The 22,918-nt window shown below is 45.4% G+C and overlaps 1 protein-coding gene across 7 annotated transcripts in view; it reads right to left on the reverse strand.

Annotated features, from left to right (window-relative positions):
* HMBOX1 (homeobox containing 1) overlaps positions 1 to 22,918 on the reverse strand; it is a 109,230-nt gene that overhangs the window by 21,194 nt on the left and 65,118 nt on the right. For all 7 annotated transcript variants that reach the window (XM_066626549.1, XM_066626522.1, XM_066626540.1 and 4 more), the window contains exons 3-6: positions 20,444 to 20,929; positions 18,118 to 18,203; positions 12,981 to 13,091; positions 4,192 to 4,345 (exon numbers count right to left, since the gene is read on the reverse strand). In XM_066626549.1, the coding sequence (XP_066482646.1) occupies positions 4,192 to 4,345; positions 12,981 to 13,091; positions 18,118 to 18,203; positions 20,444 to 20,929 (837 nt within the window). The remainder of the gene's footprint in view (positions 1 to 4,191; positions 4,346 to 12,980; positions 13,092 to 18,117; positions 18,204 to 20,443; positions 20,930 to 22,918) is intronic.

Raw genomic sequence — 22,918 nt, forward strand, 5'->3', positions numbered from 1 at the left:
TCTTGCTTTATGTTTTTATTTGTTTTTAAAAAACTGATTATCTCCTTCTAAAAAAAACCCCAAATCCAGAGCTGCTTGTAAATAAAATACAATCACATTGTTGGCATCCTTCAGTCTCGGAAGACTATGGTATCGCGCTCCAAGTGGTGGTTCTGGAACAGAGTGTCCCCTACAGTGCGCGAAGCCTGGGTAAAGTAGATATGGAGGATAGACTGTTTCCCATGCAGCAAATCCCCCCTCTCCATGTCGCTGAAATGGTCCAATGGAAAGGCAGAAGCCAATACGGCTGGTTCCAGCGGCGTCACAGGAGTTGCCAGAACGTGACTGTGTTCAGCCATGAACTGCCTCAGGGACTCCAGCTCTGGATTTTGCCTCGAGGTTGACTCCTGAAGCCTTTTCCATAACTGGATGTAGCCACAAGGCAGCGGAGGTTTGGGATCAGAGTTTTCCTTCTCTCAGATGAGCTGCCTTTCCAGGCTGATGAGTCCCATCTACCCGGTGGCTGTTTAGTTGCCTCTTACGACAAGTACAGCCAAACTGAGGGCCTATTCTTATCCCCCAGCCCCCAGGGGTAACAATCACATTTTGTTTGTTACCCCTGGGGACAATCACATTAAAACAACAAAATCTAAAAATAATAGTGAAATCAACAGCACAACAAACAGCAGCTAACTAAACTACAACAGCAGCAGAGACCAAAACAACATACTCAATCCATGCCAAAGTGACTCTAGTGCATCTTTTCATTGGGAGTCAAAAAGCACCCAAGGTAGGGCCAGGCAGGCCTCCCTAAGGAGATCATTCCACAAAAGTGAGCAAAATGGCCACGTTCAGTACTTTAAAAGGTAAGAACTAGCACTTTGATTTAGTCCTGGAACAAACTGGCAATCAGAGAAGATCAAGCAAGTCTAGAGTAACAGAACCTATTGTCTCAACCCCTATAACAGCCCAGCAAAGGCATTTTATACCAATGGATGCTTCCAGTGTTTTTAACTTGGGTAGCTGCCTTGGGGGTCCCTGTGGGCCAAAAGACCTGGGCAGTAATACCAAAAATGCATACATACATGCAGACAAAATGAAAAGAATTCTTGATTCCAAGTCTTTCAATGACCATGAAGCTATCCTGGGTTCAGACCACTTTGAACTAGTGCAAGAGAAAAACCATAGAAATGAAGAACACAAATGACTGAGAAGCCACAGATAAACCTTCACCAGATGTAAATTCTATTTCTAGACAAAAGGCACCCGTCGGCACTGCAAGGGCTGATCAGGGAAGGAATCAAATGATCTCTTTTGTGCAGTGACACTAAAGGATTAAAATGAAAAAAGTGGCTAAAAAAACAAACGATGGATGAGAATGCACAGGGACGGCTTGAAAGATTGAAATATCCTTCAAACAGTTTCATTTCAGTGATGCTGCTGAGGCCTAGAAATATTGCCAACTCTGAGAAATCTACACTGCCAGGGATAATGCAAGCAGAGGAGCAAGAAAACGCACTATTGCATTATGGCCCTGGGCAGAAAGCCCTTGTCTCTGGACAAGGTTTCCTTGGTTGAAGGTTTGCTTATCTCAGATTGACGGAGACTGTGTCCCACCCCTGGGCAACAAGTCTCTTGATTCTGCATGCACAGAATTACATGTGGACCCTGATATTCCATTCAGGAAATACTTGTTTTTCTTTTTTTGTCAGGCAAGACTCTAGTCCACATAGTCATGCACTCTTTATTTCAGGCAGGCAGGGATTTCTGAGTGGGGTCATTGCCTGTCTCTTCCATAATGCCATCCCTGAAACCTTCTACCTTTACCTTGTCTGTCTCCAACTCCATCCCTCCCATTTCACTTTCACTCTTCCCTCCTCCAATGATGCCTTGTCCAATATGGACTATTAGGCCTCTGGCATGAGGACTCTAATCATTTCAGTGCTCTAGATCAGAGGTCTCCAAACCCCGGCCCAGGGGCCAGATGCAGCCCCGCGGCAAGCCTCAATCCGGCCCGCAGCCAACCTCTTGTCCCCTGAAAGCCTCTGGCCCACTCAACTGAACATGACCAGAACTGTGCTTTGATTGTGTCTGGAGGGTTTTCTGAGGGCCAGAGAGGTTGAATGAATGAGCCCATCCATTCATTTATTCACTCATCTAATTTATTTATTTCATTTATTCATTTATTCATTATCTGTTTATTCACTCCATCTCTAATTTATTTATTTAAATTTTATATTTAAAGTTTTTTTCCTGCCCTCAACACTATGCCAGTTATTTGATGTGGTCCTCTGATCAAAAAGTTTGGAGACCCCTGCTCTAGATGGACCACTGTCAGCAGTCAGTAAGGCTGGTTCACATGAATGGAGGCAAACAGCGTAAGGCAGTGCCCTTCAACACTACCAAGGAACAAGAAACCTAATGCTTTGCAATGTTATCTCAGGATTTCCTGCTCTTCTGAAAGAGAAACCTCTGCTTCTCTTTAAGATGGACAGAGAACTTAGGAAAGAAGAAAGAGCTCTTATTCTTGGAATGATTACATGAACAAATCATTCAAGTGTAGACCCATGAAGTCTAGAAGGGAACAACATCTACTTGCTGGTGCAGTATCACAGCTGACAGAGCTATGAATTAGATGATTCTCAGTTCAAACCCTGGCTCTGTCACAAACTGTGGCCTTAAGCAAGCCATTCTCTCAGGCTCAATCTTCCATCTGCAATATGGGGGTAGCAACAGAGACCTACTTTACAAGGTTGTTATAAGTATGATCTGCTTCAATGGTACCTGTTCACCAGGGACATCATCTTTTGGTATCTGTCCTTGATAAAATCATTGTCCTTTTCATTAATACTGGACTAGCTGCCCTGAACATCAGCTTGCCCAGCACTACCGATCATTTGCTAAGATGCACAGCTGCAGGGGAGCACTGGGTACATTGCAGGGTTCATTTCAGTCCCCATGGAGTGACAGTGACACTCAACAAGACCTGCTAGCCCCCTGGAACATCTCCTTTCACAACATGCAGCGGGTCCATGTTGGGTGTGCAGCAGTCGTTCTGCAGGCAAGTCAGTGTTGAAAGAGATCCCGGAAACCACTGCTGTAACAATTGCTGAAATAATGCTGAGCATGACTTGCATCTTATATTTCTCCTTAGTCTATTCTCACTACCCAGTCTAAGCCTCTAGGATGGGGCAGGCTATAAATGGGAATAAATAAACAGGCTTCCAAACCTGATCTCAATGTAACCTCATAGCATCATCCATAACAATCTTAGCTCCATTCTCAGAGGAGAGCAAACTGTCCACAAAACCAGGGCAGAGGGGAGAAAAAGGTAGCACAGTTTGCGTGAAGCAGGAAGGGACATTCCTGCAGGTCAAGGGGGAGAAGAGCTCGCACTGCAGTTATCTGGGCCACACCCAGCCTGCAGTTTAAATATAGATGTTTACTTGCTGGAGCTGCTGCTTCTCTTTAACCTTCAGATCGTAAATATTCCAAGAGAACATTTTAAGAAGCAAGGAGGCTCCGGAGGAGAGAGAGAGAGCGCGCATCTATTGTCCAAAACCAAACCCTCCCGACCAATAAAGTGTTCTGGGAGACATTCCAAAAAGGCAGCAGAGGGAGGAGAATTGAATTACAAATGGCTGAAGATTCTTAAAACTCATGCAAGTTTTAAGTTCAGCAAGGGGAAGAAACAGCACAACCTTAATGGCACTCAGGAGTATCTGCTACAAGAGAGGTAGCAGCAGAGCAACAGAACCTTTATGTTACCCAGACCTCTAAGATAGAGCTGTTCTCTGGTGGATCCTTAAGGAGCTACAACCAGCTCTGCAAAAACAATGCTTCTCCTAAGTCAGGACTTGAGAGATGGAAGCTTCACACACACACCCCAATCTGAACTGATTGCTCATCAGATGAGTCCTACTAGCCTAGGAACCAAGCCCCATAACATATGCCATTGCTAGCCCTTTCCCCAGATTTACAGAGACAACTTTATTACTAGGCCAAATAATATCACTGTGACACTGTCAAAGACACAGACCTTATAACATCACCTGCCAATGGGGCCCTTCCATGTCTTCATAAGAGATACAATCACCGACTGGGATAATATTGAGGAGGAAAATGGGACACATGCCTCTTATCACTTATAACAAGATCAAATATGGCACCACTGACACATGCAATCTGTCAAGCCCTTGGCAAGTCACATACCTTTCCATGACAGCCAAACATTCCTTTCGCCAGGTGAACCGACTGCCCCTCCGTAGTCGGAAGGTCCCAGAGGTAGCTGTGACTGGGGGAGGTGTCTGCCTCCATTCAGGTTCTTCTACTGGGATGGGGGCCGGTCTCATGCTTAATGTTGCCCCTGAGAAAGCAAAGTGGAAAACAAAGTGTTTCTGAATGAACGCTTCTCAGGCATGCTGATGACAAAGAAACATCTCCTAATGGGAGAAGACTTCATTGCAACTGAAGTAATATTTAGGCCCAAATCCTAATGAAATTTTCTGCACTGACACAGCTGTGCCAATGGGGCGTGTGCTGCGTCCTTAGTTGGGTGGTAGTCACGGAAGCCTCCTCAAGGTGAGGCAATGTTCCCTTACCTCGGAGCTGCATTGCCCTTACCTCAGTCGATGAAAGTGTCGACCCAATGTGCAGCGGCAGTGAAGAAGGCCAATTCTATGCTTGGGATCATTAGGAAGGGTATTGAGAACAAAACGGCTAGTATTATAATGCCGTTGTACAAATCGATGGTAAGGCCACACCTGGAGTATTGTGTCCAGTTCTGGTCGCCGCATCTCAAAAAAGACATAGTGGAAATGGAAAAGGTGCAAAAGAGAGCGACTAAGATGATTACGGGGCTGGGGCACCTTCCTTATGAGGAAAGGCTACGGCGTTTGGGCCTCTTCAGCCTAGAAAAGAGACGCTTGAGGGGGGACATGATTGAGACATACAAAATTATGCAGGGGATGGACAGAGTGGATAGGGAGATGCTCTTTACACTCTCACATAATACCAGAACCAGGGGACATCCACTAAAATTGAGTGTTGGGAGAGTTAGGACAGACAAAAGAAAATATTTCTTTACTCAGCGCGTGGTCGGTCTGTGGAACTCCTTGCCACAGGATGTGGTGCTGGCGTCTAGCCTAGACGCCTTTAAAAGGGGATTGGACAAGTTTCTGGAGGAAAAATCCATTATGGGGTACAAGCCATGATGTGTATGCGCAACCTCCTGATTTTAGGAATGGGTTAAGTCAGAATGCCAGATGTAGGGGAGGGCACCAGGATGAGGTCTCTTGTTATCTGGTGTGCTCCCTGGGGCATTTGGTGGGCCGCTGTGAGATACAGGAAGCTGGACTAGATGGGCCTATGGCCTGATCCAGTGGGGCTGTTCTTATGTTCTTATGTTCTTATGTTCTTATGTTCAGTGCTGGAAAGTTGATTAGGATTGTGACCGGAGATTAATATCAGTTAAAGGCAAACAGGCTCCCACTTATACAGGGGAGAAATTGCAGGTGCAGATGTGAGATTAAGGAGGAGAGCAACATGTCTGCAAATCCTCCATCAATGCAACTCCACCCACTCACCCAACCACCCAAAAAAATCTAATTTCTTCACACGAGTCACGTTGTTTGCCACAGAATTCCAAAATGGAATAAATTACCGTATAGAAATTTGGTGCAACAGATGTATAGATCATAATGGATATTGGGAACACTTACTAGCTATTCAGCAGTATCAGGCATAGGGAAAAGGGAAAGGGGAGCCCATGGCTCTCCCACATGGTTGCCACTGTGGGAAAATGTTTCACTTGTCTCTTTGTAACTAGCTTATACAGGTTGAGTCTCATTATTCCAGTGGGTTCCTTCCCAGAACTCACCTGGATGGCAAAAATCTATAGCAAATCAATTTAAAAAACAATGTCCCTCGCTCAGGTGATTTAAAAACAGCATTGCTGACATTTGTGATGTTAAGATAGAGTCATTAAGAAACAATCCAACAATCAGTCTCTCTCCAGGCACAAAGGATTCTCTTTCTTTCAAGTGTTCAGAGGGAAGGGAGGGGGTCACTTGGAGAAAGATTGATGGATTGTCAGCTGGCTGCCCTCTCTCTGACTATTGTAAAGGACTGTTTTCCTTTAATTTAAAAGGCCCTTCTCATCATGTTGAGATAAAAATCTCTACAACAGTAAGAAAAGCAATTTAACAGGGTGTATTTTTCCCCTTCTCCAGAGTTCAGCACATTCCTTCTCATTTGCAGGGGCCATTCGTGTTGAGTCAAATTCATGTATAAAAAATCCGTGTATAACAAGGTTGGACCTGCACTAGTTATGACTAGCTCATGCTAAGTAGGAAGGGAAAGAAAGTTGCAACTTTTGAGTTGCAAGTCAAAGGTAGGTCACCCTTCTCCACCTTCTTGTGAACACAGAACTTCTGGTGTGCACACAGTTCCTAGAGGACGGGCAGTGGGGGACACCACAATGGAAATTCAGAATGACCAAGGAGTCAATACCATTAATTAGCATGTATACACACAGACAGAGCAATGCTTAACCAATTCAGGTTCAGAAGAATAAATCTGTAAAATTTTGTCTACTAAAAAGGTGCCTCTTGATTAAGTGGGCCACATTTTTTTAAAAAGGTAAACAATGTATAATACAAGAGCTTATAAAACTTGCAAGTGACGTGCTGTCCTCATGGAAGAGGCATATTCCCCTTTCTCCCGCAAATAGGAGAGCATGCCTCTTTTAAGACAGTGCCCTGTTGCAATACAGAGACAGATAACAAAAGGAACCATGTATGTCATTCAAAACAGTTTTATTCAGATTCAAGGTTATAATCAATCAATCAAAGCTCATATAAATTTACTGAGAACAATTACTGTTATCACACACACAAACTATGCACAGTTCTTTCCTCTGTAACACACACCCCATTCACACAGGGCCCAATCCTATCCAACTTCCTAGCACTGATACAACCGTGCCAATGGGGCATGTGCTGCACCCTACGTTGTGGCGGTAGTCCCAGAGGTGTCCTCAAGATAAGGGAATGTTTGTTCCCTTAACCTGGGGCTACATTGAGAATGCATCAGTGTGGAAAGTTGGATAGGATTGGGCCCACAGTCTAATAGTTATATCAATCAGTGTCATTGATCTTCTCACTTCACTACTGCCATCACCAGATCCACATAAGCCCTAAATCCACCGTTTCTTTTCCTTTTCCCTTTTTTTTTTTTGCATTTGTTTCAGCACAGCAAGAATGTTCGTAAACATTAGAGAATCTCTCAGCAGCTGACAAACGGCTAGGGAGGACTCACTTCCACTACTTACCATCAATAGCAAAAATGATTTTGTATAGTGTGGTCCAGGTCTACCTTTGAATTTTTTTTTTCTTTTGCCAAGTTTATCTGATTTCAGGGACAGGGTGGCAAAGCCTCAAGTCACAAAGCACATCATGTGTTTACTGAACATGACAAGCCAATGATCTGACCCAGTCCTCGTATCTAACTGCACTGGTGGTTGTTATAGAAATTAAGCATTTACAGTGACTTGGATGGTACTTCTGAAATAGATTCCGGTTTTATCTTGTAAAAGAAACACAGCTTTCAGAAGGGTGCATGCAAGCTGTTTTGGAAGCCCTAGGCTGCCCACCTTGCTCCCCTGGGAGAATCTCCACATTCAACTTCAAAGCAAAATGGGATGAGAATGAATTTCTGCACTGCTTAGCATCCAAGAAACAGATGCAAAGTAATTCTGTAGGACTAGTGTTTCAAAGATGCTTCTTACTTAAAAGATCCCGCAAAAATCTATACATTTCTTTTGTCATAAGTCTGCTTTCCTGCAAATCACTTATTGACAAGTCTGCTTTTAGAATATAAAGCACACTCCTCCCCCGCCCCAGCCTTGCTCTCACTACCAGCAACGGCCACGCAAAAAGCAACATGGTCAAGCAGTTCAGTCATTGGGCTCCTCCCCAGAAGCCTGGCAGGCTCACTTAGGGATCAACTGCTGCACCTCTCTGGTGCCCATCAAGCCTAAAATGAGAGCAGGAGTGCCCACCTGGCAGCACCCTGTATCCTTTCTTCCAATTGCACAGGCAGGCATGGAAGTTGGCCAGCTTTTACCACAACAGCTTCTCTCTGGACTAGCATATGATCCCCCGTAATTATCACCATGCAATACCCCTTGGCCCTTCAAGTGAGGGGCAGACCATAAAAGTACATTGCTATGACCTAGCACCAAGATTTCTCCCCTAGTGGCACAAAGCCTGGGAGCTCTATCAGCCCTCACATGAACAGAAATCCTGCTGGATCAGACAATCTAATCTCCACCACGGCCAACTAGATAAACGCCAGGAACCCCAGAACCATGAAGGCAACTGCCACCTACACTGCAGCCCTCAGGGAACCACAAGTCTGAGAAACACAGCCTCTGAATATGGATATTCCATATACCCTTCATGCTTAATAGCTATTGGGAGACACTTTTTCCTCCAGAAATATGTCTAATGATCTCCCTTTCAAGCCAACAAGGTGAGGGGCCATCAACACACCCGGAGGCAGCAAATTTCACATGTTAAATGATGTGCTGTGTGAAGAAGTTATTGTGTTTTTCTGTCTAGAAAAAAACTATAGCTCTCCTGCCCTGGGCCATGAGGAGCTGCAGGCTGTACTCTAAAACCGGTAAGGGACTAACAGCCTAATTCTGTGCATGTCTACTCAGAACTAAGTCCCGCTGTAGTCATTGGGGTAAATGAGGATAGGATTTCAGCCTGAGTTTCAGTGATCTGGGACTTACTTCTGTGCAAATATGATTAAGGGTGTGTTGCAAACTGCACAAAAGAACTGTCATCACACACAAAATGTGTACAGGTTGACATAAGTCAGCTCTTCCTGGAAAGGATTTGGGTCACTTCCTGTTGCAGAATTTATTTCCAGCCCTGAAAATAACTGATCAAATGGTACATGGGCTGTGTGTTACTTTAGCTTCCAACTATTAGGCGATACCACTCAATTTGGCTTCTATAGATTCTCTGCTGAGTGTACCACCCAAATTCGACGCCAGCCTTGCCAATATGATGACCATACTCTTCTTTTTCCTTGCCAGGGGCTTGTGTATCCCGCTTGGTGCTAGAGACAGGTCCAAGGAAGTGCTACAGTATTTTAGATCAAAATGGGGAATGGCTAATCTCATTTCTTTGTCCCAGCAACCCTTTGTGCAACTTGAAATTTGTTTTACACCTGGGAGAGTCTGATTGGAGTACTCCTGCTCAGCACCTCTTGCAGCCCAGATTAAGACTAGTACAAACTGCAGACTTTAGAGCCTCAAGATCAAGCTCAGCCTTTTCCTCTTGCGCTCCTCCACTGCTCCATGCACACGTTTTGCTTCGCATCCAGCAAGAAGAAGGGTTCAGGAGAACTCAGCTGCTGCTCATTATACCTTAAAATGTTCTAGGGGGCCCTAATACAGACATCAGCCTGGAGTGTCTGGAATTTTTCTCATGGACCCCCATGGCTACTTATGCTTCATATTCTTACGAGCCAGAACATGATCTCTGGCTGCAACTTTCGGAGCTCTGAAGGAAGTTTGCCTTCCCTGTTAATAGAGGAGGAGTATCCTCTCCTGCCAAGCACACCCATCAGGATCCCGCACAGCAGCATGCAAGGCCAAACCGAAGGATAGCACTCCCCCCTTTCTGCATAAAACCCAGACAGCCGGTGTCCTGCATTTGAAGCCAAAGGCATCGTATCTCCAGCTGTGCTCAAGTCTGCTATGCCCAGAGAAAGAGACGGAGAGCGCTGCCAAGGTTACTCACTCATCAGCCTCTTGTGCTGCCTGGCTACCTGTTTGCCAACCAGACTAATCAAGCCAATCCGAATGAATTAATATTTCTGATGTCAAAGCGTGGGCCCTCCAAGATCTGTCAGGGTGACCTGATGCAGCAACGCACAGTCTGGAGTCCAAAGCTTATCAATACTCAGAAGGCAAGCATGCGTCCTACACAAACCTCCAAGAAAGGAGTAGCCAACGCCATCAGGGAGAAGCCTGTCAAGGGCTGTTCAGCAGGGTCACTAAATGGAACCTCCATGCTTAAAGGCATTTCACAACTGAACAGCAGGTGCAGGGACACAACAATAGAGGAGGGCTGTCGTATTCATGACTTGCTTGTGTGAGAATCCATGATTCGGGGAAGTACCTCTACCTCAGTGCAGACTGCCTGCAGAAGGGCACAGGTTCTCCCTGGATCATCTCCAAGCAGAAAAAACTCCTGCTTGAAACCTTGGAGAGCTGCTGCCAGTCAGTGCCAACAATACAGGTGGGGGCAGTAAGATCAGGGTTATAAAGCAAGGGGGGTGTCACCTGGGCCCAGCCCGGGTGGCCAGGAGTTCCATGGGAGCAGGGATCTCCTCTAGAGTCGAGACCTATTCAGGAGTAAGCCCCAAGTGTCATCAGGACTGGGGGCCCTTGAGGAACACCTACCTGGGAGTAGGGACAAGGAACAGCTGGGAACAGGCAGACACGTGGTCAGGAGGGGTGGGGCTGGACCAACCTGAGGTTGGCCTCATAAGGGGCCTGGAGAGGGAGGTTGTTCCTCTCCAGAGGGGTGGCAGGCCAGAGTGAAGCCAGAAGGGAAAAGTCTCCCCTGCCTGAAGGGAAAAAGGGAGGCCTCCAGAGGAATGGGGCTGCGGTCTGCTCTGGAGAGAGGAGGCTGGGGCACGGACCTCCCTGACCCAGGACCTGCCTGGACCCAGAGGGTGTACCCTGGAGAGACTGGGCTTTCGAGCCGGGCGCTCGCTGCCAAGTATACCCTGTGGTGGCTAACTGACCAGGGATCCAGCACAGAGGGACTGTGGGCCCTCCCAAGGTCAGCCAGCCTGACCCCGGCCAGCAGGGTTGTGGCCCCCCAGAACCCGGGCTCTGGGCCAAGAAACCTTGGCCAGGAAGCTTGGGCTGGAACTGCCAAGGAGCCGGAAGGGCCGGGTCCTGAGCCGATCAGACGACGACTGCACAAGTCACCATAGAGTGCAGTGGGCCCTGCAGTAACAGTCCACATGAATGTAAAACAGTTGACGCAATTAAACCGCCTGTGTAGAGCTACCATACCTGCTTCCCGTCCTTTAATTCACCGCCGACCACTGCTCATCGACCGGGTAAGCCCCTCGCGCTCAGTAACAACCCCAGGGAAGGGGCCTCCTCCCGCCATGGACGTTATAGGGGGTTAACCCTTTCACCTCCCATGCTGTGACCCCAATCTAAATTGTCCTCTCACCAGCTACTACTAATCACACAGGAGGAATCTTATAGGCACAATTTGGCCTCAGTAGCCAATAGCAGCTTTAGGATGGGTGCAACTTGATTGGGGCATAACTCGAGTTGGTTAAAGCACCCCTCCCAGCAGCTGCTTTTGAAAAGGGCGGAATAAGGGACTTACACCTGAGTTCTGTCTAATTTGGCTCCTGGCTGCCACCACCACCACCACCACCTCATTTACATATTGCGATTTCTGTTGCAAGCTGCGATGCATCGTACTGCAGTTTCAGTCCCGCTGATGCAAATTTCCTACCAGCAGCCACAAAGCAAGAATGGAGCCTTTCAGTAAAAGCAGACCCATGATGGCATCCATGAAAAGGGGTTTGCAAGGCCCAAAGTAAAAATGACGAAAGGAAAGTTCCTCGTCTGGAGTCTTTGGAAGACGAGGCCTGGAAGCTGATGCAGAGGTGGAAACATTATATGAGAGAAACCCAAAGCATCCTTCCATGCACCCTCCCTCTCCAGTCACACATGAAACCAGGTGAAACTGACCACCTAGTGAAACCGACCAGCAGGAGATTCAGGACAGGCAAAAAGGAAGACCTTCACATAGCCCAGAATTAGTTTGTAGAATTTATGGCCACAAATGGTGGCAACGCCCACTAGCCTCAACGGCTTCAGAAAGGGATGAGAAACATTCATGGAGAATATACCTATCACTAGGTACTAATCTCAATGGCTATGTCCCCTTTAGGTTCAACAGCAGTGCACTACTGGCTCCTCAGTTGCAGGGACCAGTTGCAGGAGAGGTGACTGCACGCAAGCCATGTAGGGGGCGACACCTGGCCAGCCACTGTGGGAAACAGGATGCTGGACTTGATGGGTCCAGCAGAGCTCTTCATATCCTCCAATTAAATGTTATCCAAGGTCAGCTGACCCTTTGCATTGCCTGCTACCTTTAAAGGAACCTGCTGCATTCACTCAATAGACGTACCCAAGACTTAACCTCAATTATTTACAGAAATAGTTACCTGCTATAGTAGCAAAGTTTCATCTTTACCCTGCTTCAGAAGTCAAGTGCCTCCACTTTCCCCTCACTCATACAGGAGGATGAAACACACACACACACACACACACACACACACACACACACACACACACAGAGTGGGTAGAATTCAAGGACTCATCCCTTCCAAAAGAACTACAAAGTCGCTAACTAAATGCACACTAAGCTGTGCCACAGGATCGTATTAGCCAGAGAAAATACCTGCCCAACTTCATGCTCATCCACATCCTGACATGTAGGACCGAAAGCTAGGAAATATTTACAGGAAATGTCCTTTAACTACTATGTCCCTTATAGCAATGTTCAGTAAAGCAAAAGCATCAGCTGCTGACAATTGAACAACTAACAACATAATGCTGTTTGATGCAATTCGGTTAACCCCAACTCTTTTAGAATAGGCCTGTATTAATGGATGTATACATGCCTCACCAGAATTGAACTGCTACTCCTCCCATGTTTGTTAATCTCAATCAGTTTACCACTATTCCAATACAATCCAATTTGTAAGGAGGCCTAGATCCCTGCACTGCCTACTCCAACTTCCCCCCCTTCCCAAGAATAGACTTTGAGAGGGTGCCATGCTGACTGAAGCACGATTAAGTGAGCCAACAACACTCACAGCTGCCGGGCAAAAGGTTTGTTTCAGAGGGAACAGCAGGAATGTCTCAGCTTGGTTTTGTTTACCCGGGTTTGTCTTCTCAAGCTGGTACCATCGGTAAAAGGCCCTTTTCTTTTGTTCACTCAGGTCTGATCCCTGTTGCAACAGCCAGTGGGAGATCCGGCTCTGACTGATACCTGCAAGGGAGACAAAAAGAGAAAGCAATTATCAAGCAACTGGGAAACAGAAACACTTGCGGATCTGCCACAAATCACCAGAGATTCACCAGTAGATTCTGATCAGCCTTCTGATGGTCCCTGGGCTAAGCCACCCAGGCTCCCACAGGGTTTGGAAGGAGTGGGTGTCCCTGGAGATTAGACAGGTGAAACACTGACCATTTGCCATCAATTCCACTTCAGCTGGAATTCCAGTTCAGACAAGAATTTCAAACTAGCTTAGACACTTTGAGCCAGACACAAGTTTTGCAGTTTGAAAGCTGAGTGCTCAATTACTGACCCACCAATTTAGAACCAGCTGTCACTGGTTGTGTTTACAGGGCTCAGTTCCAGCTCAGGCTCAAGACAACCAATAGGTTTGGGGTCAGATCCCATTCATAAAGGAATACTCCCCAAACCATTTAGTGGGTTCAGGCTGCGGTCCGGCCTGACTCCCTGCTGGAGCCCTTAACACCTTGATTCTGGTGGACTGTGGGCACCCTCAATTCAGGTCACTCTATTATGGGCACTGGACTGTGGACCTGAAAAGACCACTTGAAGGTGTGGAGTGATTGATGACATTTGCCAATTACAAGATAGGATATTTTTTTCCCCAGTTTGGGTTTCTTTAGAAAGCACACATGATCTATTATAAAATATATGGTCCTGGGCTCGTTTTATGAAGAAGGGAGGAATATAAACCCTAAAATAAATACATCCCACCATTTTTTAAAAGAGGCTTTGAGCTCTTGAGTTGAAGAGACCTAATTTTCAGTTGACATTATTGTGATTAATTACTCTGACTGCCTGCGATAGACAGCGAAGGAGGGGAGCTGAATAACAGCTTATAGGACATTATAAACACGTCCACTAGAAAATGGGATGACTCATTCGGCCATTCATTTTGTGCTGGTCAGAATGATCTGAGGATGCATGCGCAATACCTGAGATTAAACAGCATTTGGTCACTATTCAGTTCTGGCTGGATGGGAAACAGTGCCCAGAAGTAAAGACAGAAACAGCCACCATCTTTAAGAGAATCTGAAGTGTCACATCAAGAGAAAGGGACAGGGAACATTTTCCGAGATGCTGACCACACATTTTGGTGGAGGAGAGGCAGAAGGAATTTCAGGGTGGCCAAACTATAGCTGCCAGCATTACGGATACAGCTCTGACTGCATTTTCAAATCAGAGAATGCAATAGCTTGATTCCTTGAATATTTTTAGTATCCGGATTCAAGGGTTTAGATAACTAACTTGCTACATGTGAAAGACAAAAGAGCTTTATAACATGTATTGGAATCAATGTTTATTTTGAAACTCTTAACATTTGCGAGGTTTTTAAAATTGTTAACTTACTTAAATTATTTCTAACCTGCCATTTCACCTCTCAAAGCAGATTACAACATATTAATTTTTAGGTGTTATTTGATTGTTGGCTGGTCTTTAAACAATTTCCTCTGAAGAATTCCTCTGACCTATGGGACACTTTCAGTGCTCATGATGGTGAACCAAGGAGATCCCCCAGCCCCCCAATTACAACCCTCCCCACCAGTTCCCAATAGGTGCTATTCTCCAATCTTACCCCTAGAGGGAGCAAACAAGCATTGAAAAGAAGAGTCAAATTACGAGTGGGTGCTCAGCAAAACTATTATGAGTTCTTGTTCACTGTCATTAGTCTTGTCTGTGTATTAATGCCATGCCCAACCCACCAGTGACTTGATTACCTTAGTACAGAATCCATTAAAAGCAGTAGCATTTTTAAAAAAATAAAGTATATATTTTACATTCTGTTGCTTCCAGTCTAATGATGATCAGTCACAGTATTCTGGAGCATTTTATAGTCACAGCAATAAGGTATAAACATAAACACTAGTTCCACCACCACCTCCAGTTTTTCTGCTAATTTTGACCTCTGCATGTACTTTTAGGGAGACATATAAGGACATTTCTACATTGCTTTTCATAAACACTTCCAGGAAAGCCATCTACAAAAGCAAGGTCATTTTCTTGCAGAGGCCACGTTGCAAGAAAGCTGCAGCGGTCAGATCAGCGAGAACACCAAGAACAATAGAGCTAACGAGTTCAGCTCCAGTGGGGTGGCTGGTGTAGTGCAGTGGCTAACAGACTAGGCTATGAATCAGGACTTCCACAGTTTGGATCTCATCTCTTGCCTAAAATTCTCGCTTACGACACTTTCAGTAAGCCACTCCTTCTCAGCCTCATTCTTCCGTACCTGCACTATGGGGAGAAGAATTTCTAATCACTTACCACCGATTCTCAAGCATAAGTTGATCTCACTGATAAACTGAGCAAAAAAAAAAAAAAATCATGGAATTTTCTATGGCCCTTGGATAAGTTGGGGGGACGACTTAGGGATGTGTTAAATTCTTTGAAAATGACTTGCCAGGAATTGTTCTGAGGCAGCAGCAAAAAGGCAAAAAGAAAAAAAAAAAGACCCATTTTACCTTATTTTTCAAACAGGAAGGGAGACAAAGGTGCTTCTGGGAGTTGTAGGCTGTGTGAGTACAGTGCTGCACTTCCATAGCAGCAGCCCTCATACTGACCATAATTCCCATAAGCACCTTCCTGTTTGGGGAAGAAGCTGAAGTGACTACCTTTCTTTCTGTTGCTGCCTCAGAACAATGATAAGTAAAATTACTCCTTCCCCCCCCCCACACCCCTGTGTCTTCCTTCTCAGCCTGGTCTCCCTCCCACCTCACCAAGCAGCTGCTCTTAGAAGCTGCATTCACTGCACTGACCTGTGCACAAGATGACCCACGCACTGCACTGACCTGCATATAAGTCGAAAAACCCTCAAAAGGTATATTTTCAGAGTTCAATTTTGAGGCGTATTTTTGACTTATACACGAGTATATGTGGTACTTTACAGACTTGACAGGTAAGGATTACATTAGCGATGCCCAGTACTGTGACCTGTGATGCTCCTTGCGCTGCATTTGTAGTGAGTGGTTCCTGGAAGTGACTAGCGATGATGCCAACGCCAGTCACTTCTGGTTCAGAGACATTGCGTGCCGCTTCAAACAGCAGTAAGGAGGTCAGGGTGGGTAGGAGGGCTTTTCCCAGTGCACAGCATTCGCACACTGGAGCTTTTCCCACCATGCCAAGCCTCCAATCGCTGTTTGGAGTGACAAGGTGCAATCTTTTTGCTGGGGTAGCAGGCGGCCCATGACACCCCAGTGGCATGATGCACAGTTTGGGAATTGCTGAATTACATTCATAGATAACACACATGCTGCACTTTGAACATTCAAAAGAGTGCTCTACAAATTATTAAGATAAACAAAAGTAGGATGGTTTTATGGATGCTGAAAAGAAATGGGGTGGTTTCAGTTCCATCTGGAGAGATCTGGGATGGCAGATCAGTCAGACCTCACTGATACCCGCTGCATGGTTGTCTGCCAGATAACAAGCAAGCACAAGAGTCCTACAACGGATGATATGTTTGGCATCCTCAATTGTGTGTTTCTCTGTCAGATGCTGCTCCATCTTTGATATTGTACAATAAAAACTCTGACTTGATTACACTCATCACTTTGTTAGCAGAGAGGGATCCCTTCTCCCCATGATAAGTGCTTCTGATCTCAGGTGGCCTCAAGGTAGAGCAGTTCAGGGTCTGCAACATCCTCGCTCTCTGTTTCCTTGGGCTTCAGTAGGAGGGAGCTCATTGGTCACAAGCCATCTGTTCTCTATCACCATGAAGTGATCACCAGAAGGCAGAAGTTGGCAAGGGGGAGAAGTTGGCAGCATAATGACAGCCATACTGGGGATAATGTGCAGCAGGTGGTAGCAATTATGCTAAGGGCAGTGTGTGTCACTATATGGATGAGCTGCTTCATAAGGGACCATGAGTCCCATGCAATCCATGAGTTTCATGGCTTAGCCCAGTTGTACTCAAACCGGTGGGTCACGACCCACCAGCTCATGTAACAATGCCCTGTTCCCTTTAAGGGGCAGGGGTAGGGGGAAAGCAGTGAAGCAATCCCCAGGATCGCGCCACTGTGGGGGAAGGGGGGCTATTTTTCCTGTTTGGTGTACTTGATTGCTGTGTACACTTCCTCAGGCATTTTTATGTCAGGCATGTTTTTATGTTTTTATGTCAGGCATGTTGACATGCCTTTTATGTCAGAAAGGCAGTCAAAAATAAGTAAAGACATAGAACCTGGGACTGTCTGCAGGTAGAGTATGTGCTCCATCCCCTGTACTATGGCCCTTTTCTCAGTCCACCCCCCTCCCCATTTTATGGTTGGAGATGAATAAGGATTATTTAATTAGTGCCCTTCTATTGTACATTACACTTGTTCATATGGCATCGTAAATGCATGTGGCACATTCCAGAAGGACATGTGCCCCTGATCTGAATCCCTTGCAGTCTGAATTTTAGCACTTTGTTCTCTCATGAAGGGATGGGGGGACAGGCGAGAGAATAAGAGAGAATCGTGGTTCATACATATATGTATTGCACATTATCACCCTCACAGCTTAAGTAGGCAGAACAGGTTATAGATCTAATAAAACAAAACTGTTTAATTAAAAATGCTTTTCCATCTAAGTTCTCTGAAGACTGCATGTCTTCCTTGGGGTTCCTAAACGGAAGGATGAGGTTCACCTTCCCCTGCTCCAGGGAGGAGTGTGGGCGTTGGCTGCCGGGTGTCATTTAGAATTAAAAATAAAGTCATTCCAGCTTGAAGAGAAGCACTTGATGCTTGTTGCAATATTATGAACAACAACAAAAACACATCATGAGCTACTATGGGGGGGGGGAAGAATGGAATGGGGGTGGGGAGAGAGAAGAGACACTGATTCACTGGGGAAGTTCCATGACATGCGGGACAATGGGTCTTAAATCAAAGGCATACATTTTCATGACTAAGCTGACAGATCTGCACTGCAATGCAGAAAGCCGACTGATATTCCAAGATCTGCGCTTGCAGGCAAAGGTGGCGAGACAACAGAGGAGCGAAAAGGGATGCTGTCAAGCTCTTACCTGTTACCTGCGCAACAACCGCTTGTGAAATCCTTCTGTTGGCCAGGAAGGCTTTGATTTCCTCTTTTATCACGCTGCTGTCCCTCCTACCAAAAAAAGGGGAGAATTGGAAAAATTTTAAAAACAACAGAAAGGACCAAAGTAGAATTTGAAGATGCATTTATTTGGGGGGGAAGGGCTGGGTTGATCTATTGCTCTCGCAAGCAGACGTTTCTTTTAATCAGTGTCATCGGTTGATCAAAGCATACAAGAGGGAGAATGGATGACTCACGCCTATATAAATTCATGCAAGCCATATGGAATGTACAAAATTTCATTACAGAGGAATGAATAAATCTCTCCCACCAGGGTTTTAAAAAGGGGGGGGGCAGAAGCAACTTCATTCATAAAACGAGGCTCTGCACATGGGATAACAAGCACTAAATGCATGCCACATTTTGACACCTGGGACTCATGAACAAAACACCCTGCGACATTCCCACAGCCTCTTGCCACTTCCACACAATTTGTAGTTGGGCAAACAGGCCAGGGCTTATTCACTGCACCCCCTGCCCAGGCACTATGAAAGGCGTTCTCCTGGCCCTGCTGCCAAACTGAGATCCCATGTCACCTGCTGTTTCCTTGGTGTATGGGGACTGTTTGGGAGTCCTGCTGGAGAGAAGAATATAAGAGGCAAATGTCAAGGGAAGGCTATTAGTCGCACCAGTCATATGGATGCTCCATGCCCATAAGGGCAGTGTCCCACTGAATACCCATTGCTGGGGAAGCAATAGCGGGTTGGGCTGTTGCTCTCATGCCCTGCTTAAGAACTTTTTGGTTGGCCACTGAGGGAAACAGGGATGCTGCACTAGATGCACTGCAAGTCTGAATCGAGCTTTATCTATCTTCTTCTGGAGGGTACCAGGCTAGACAAGAGGGCAAGGAAAGAGGAGCCCACAGGACAAGGGAAGCTGTTTGTGAAGGTGAGGGCAGTGGGAGACTTGGTTGAGTAAGTGTGTTGCCTAATCTTCACCAGGCACATGAAGGTCAGTCTTGTATGGGGCTACTTCCACTCAGTCCACTGCTGCAGCCTTTGACTCCAAAGCCTCACATCCTTCTGCTGGAAGTGAAGCCATCTGGAGCATGAAAGACAGAGGCTGCTAGCATGAATGATGGATTTATGGTAGACTGGAGAGCTGAAAACAAAGATACAGGGGTAACAGGAAGGTACCATTCACAAGGTTTAGCACAACAATGCACAAAGTGATGTAACCCTATATGCTTTCCTTTTTGCTATAGTGGATGTTCTAGGCACCCCATGGAGAGATGGCAAAATCATACCCAGGCCTCTACCTGCCAGCTATCAGCTTGTTTCTGATTCTTAGGGCCAAAAAGATACCTGACAAAACTTTCTATAACTCATTGTTCTTCCCATGACTGGCAACACCAGAACAATGTAAAATGGTTAAAAAAAATTCAGAAATATGAAAAGATAAATCATGCAAATATGCTCAATTTGCATAATTCATGCAGGTTGCAGAATCCAGCTTTCCTAGAACTGCAGAACTAGAATTTTGTTTGCTCAGACTGCTCTTATGCAGCGTTTTAACTTTTTTAAAGTCACGGTACACACAGCCCAAGTCAACGTTTCCCAGCCTGACTTAATCCTAAATATATACATACTCCAAAAGCTTATTTGGAAACTTAATTACTGCCCATACCCTTCAGCTCATGTTTATGTTACTTTGAGTGACACTTTAGAAAAAAAATTGGAGGTATTGACAAGGATTTTGGTAGGGAAGCTTCCAAAGACCCAGATGAAGGGGATTTTTGTAAACATACAACTCCTACACCACACTCCAATTGGATTGCAGTAAGTGACCAGCCTAACATGGTCTAACAAAAAAAGAAACCCACTTCTTTGAATCTCTGGTTCTGAGCACCTCCCTTGAACCTAAATTGTGCAATGAACCTAAATTGTGCACCTTCTAGGAACCTTTCCTAGAAGGTGTAAGCCCCAGCCTTCCTACATCTCAGTGGCAGGTCATGGTATTGAAATGGCCAGTCTCCATGCTGCAAGACTTACCCTGTGGTAGCTTCATCATGTTGATCATCACAGCAGAAGGTCATTCACCCCAGCTTTAACCTGGGCAGCATGTGCCAGGGGAAGAGAGAGCTAAGTGGGTTCACCCTTGCCCCTGAGCAGCTTGGAGACAAATTAGGGTGCTGAGAGCTCATCCCTTGGGCAGAAACATGTGGAAGGCCCAACCCCCTGAAGCAGCAGTCCTTCAGATGGGGGAAGCTATTTTGGGGAAACACCGGCTCTATGCAAAAGAGCTTTGCTCACCTCATCAACTCCTCCACTTTGTCATCAACATCCAAGTCCTCCTCAGAGGCTTCAAAGCTGTAGGACCTCTGAGCCAAGCTGTTTGCCAGCGGATAGCGCGTGGGTGACATTTTTCCATTGAAGGCAGACAACCGCTCGTTACTCTCCCTCCCATTCTGATTGGTAGTGCAAGGCTGCGGGGAGGTGTCGTAACTGTTGCTAGGTGATGGGGACATTCCAGAGTGCTGAGTCTGCGTGGAAGCCGTGGCTGTGGAGGAAGACGCCGGGACATTGTTGGTGCTGTTGCTACAGGATCCACCACCACTCCCGTAGGCAGACCGCCGTCCGAACTTGTCACTATGCTCCTGGTCGAGGCGGTCAAAGGTTTCCAGGGCGTGGAGTATTTCATGCCGTGTCATCCCAGTGCGTCTCAGGCGTTGAAGCAGGTCTATTTGCTCTATGGTGAATCTGGGTTCATCGGTGTAGTGAAACATGGTTTCCAGCAGACTAGAAAAAACAGTGACAAAAGATGAAAAAGAAAACAACACACACTTCATGTCAGCAGCCCCCTCCATGAAGAACATCAGGAGTGCCTGGCTGTTGGATCAGACCAAGAGCCCACCTTTTCCAGCATCCAGTGGTCAACCAGGTGCTTCCAGGAAGACCCCAAGAATATTATTATTAATATTAATATACCACTTTTTCATCAAAAAAACATTCTCAAAGCAGTTTACATAGCAAAAGAAATGAAAAGATGAATCCCTGTCCCAAAGGGGCTCACAAACTTTAAAAAGGCATAAGGAGACACCAGACACCAGGAAGAACATTACACTGGGATGAATAGGAAGGAGAGTTGCTCTCCTCCTGTGTGTTAGACCAAGAAAGATGTGCCAAGGGTCAGGAGCACCACATAAAGAAGAAAGATTCTTCTCAGGGAACTGAATATGCCATTTGGGGGGTCAGCGGGGCCTACGTGTCAGAGCAGCAAGAGGAGGCACATGGAGAGAGGCAGCAGTGTGGACAGATAACTGGAGCAAGAGAATGAAGACATCTGAACGTCAATCAAAAGACTTTAAATAAAAAAAGGAGGAAGAAGAGGGCCAGAATGTAGGGAAAAAATATTCATGATCTTATGAGACAGATGCTGTGGCTGATATATAGCTATTTATAGTGAACTATGAACCTATGTTCTCCATTAGCACAAATGTAAAAGAAGCTCATTTTAAGCACTATAGAGCTGCAAGGTGTAGAAATTAAATTGGCTAAATCAATCAGTCAAAAACATTTATAAGACAGACTTAAAAGGTGCCCCTGATTAGCTGGCTGGTAGATGTTTTTAAATGTTTAATTTTTTCTAATACAAGTAGTTATAAAGACTGTGGGTTATAAGTGCCATTTGGAAGAGGCATGCTCTTCCATCTGCATGGGATGGGTGCAGAAGATACCTGCGACATGGGTGCATCATTTAAAAACAGAGAGAGCATGCTTTTGCTTCCAAACTATTTTATTTGCACATGTATGCACAGTTAATCAAACAATTAATCAATTGACTAAAATCCACACAATTAAACAATTTCTTTGGGTGACAGGCCTGTTTAAAACACTTCACTGCATAGCAAAGGAAAAAGATGCACTCCAGATGTTCAGACAAATCTGGAATAGCATAAATTCTCTCCAGAGGGATGGAGGCCATGAGAGAATTTTTTGTTTTGTTTTAACAGAAATGCTATTATAGACAAAGTTATGCATTAATAATGGCCATTGAGCCAATGATTATACAGTTAGGCTTCCTGAAAAGAATGTTAAGATTAAAGATTTGAAATTGATTGCTGCTTGGTTGACAACTGCCAAGGTTGGAGATCACATAGAATTGGAAATGAGGAGAAATTCCAAAAGTTGAGAGAAAAGTCTAGCAGGGAGTTTGGACTAATATGGTCCTGGTTAACACTATAAATAACAGAAGGGAGACAGCAACGTACACTATTTTCAGGAAAAATGGACATGCTTCATTAACCACTGGAATGCAATGCAGTCTCTCGACAAACAATGATAGAAGATGTGTGAATATACTAACACAGCGTTGCCCAAACTTTCTAGTATCAGGTCCCACTTTTTCTAATGACAATCTTATCAGGACCCACCTAGGTTTATGAGATTTAAAAAAAAAGAGATCTAGAAATGTGGAGGTAGTCATGCCTCAGGACTCTTATGACCAAGAATATTCAAGGCCACTGAATATAGGCTGAATGTAAATCTGAAAATTCCAGGCAATACACTCCACATAAAACTGATAAAAAAGGATATTTATTCTACAAACCAGTGGCATAGCTAAGGGAGTGCAGAGGGTAGCAGTTGCACCGGGCATCAAGCTTCAGCAGGGCTACAAGCAGAGCTTGACACCAGTGACCAAAACTGTGAAAATGTGGTATGTACGAATAATACCAACATGTAATATATCACTGAAAAAGTAATTTAATGCTGAATGGATTCCTTCCA

Source organism: Tiliqua scincoides, chromosome 1 (genome assembly GCF_035046505.1).
Source record: "Tiliqua scincoides isolate rTilSci1 chromosome 1, rTilSci1.hap2, whole genome shotgun sequence".
Classification (NCBI taxonomy): Eukaryota; Metazoa; Chordata; class Lepidosauria; order Squamata; family Scincidae; genus Tiliqua; species Tiliqua scincoides.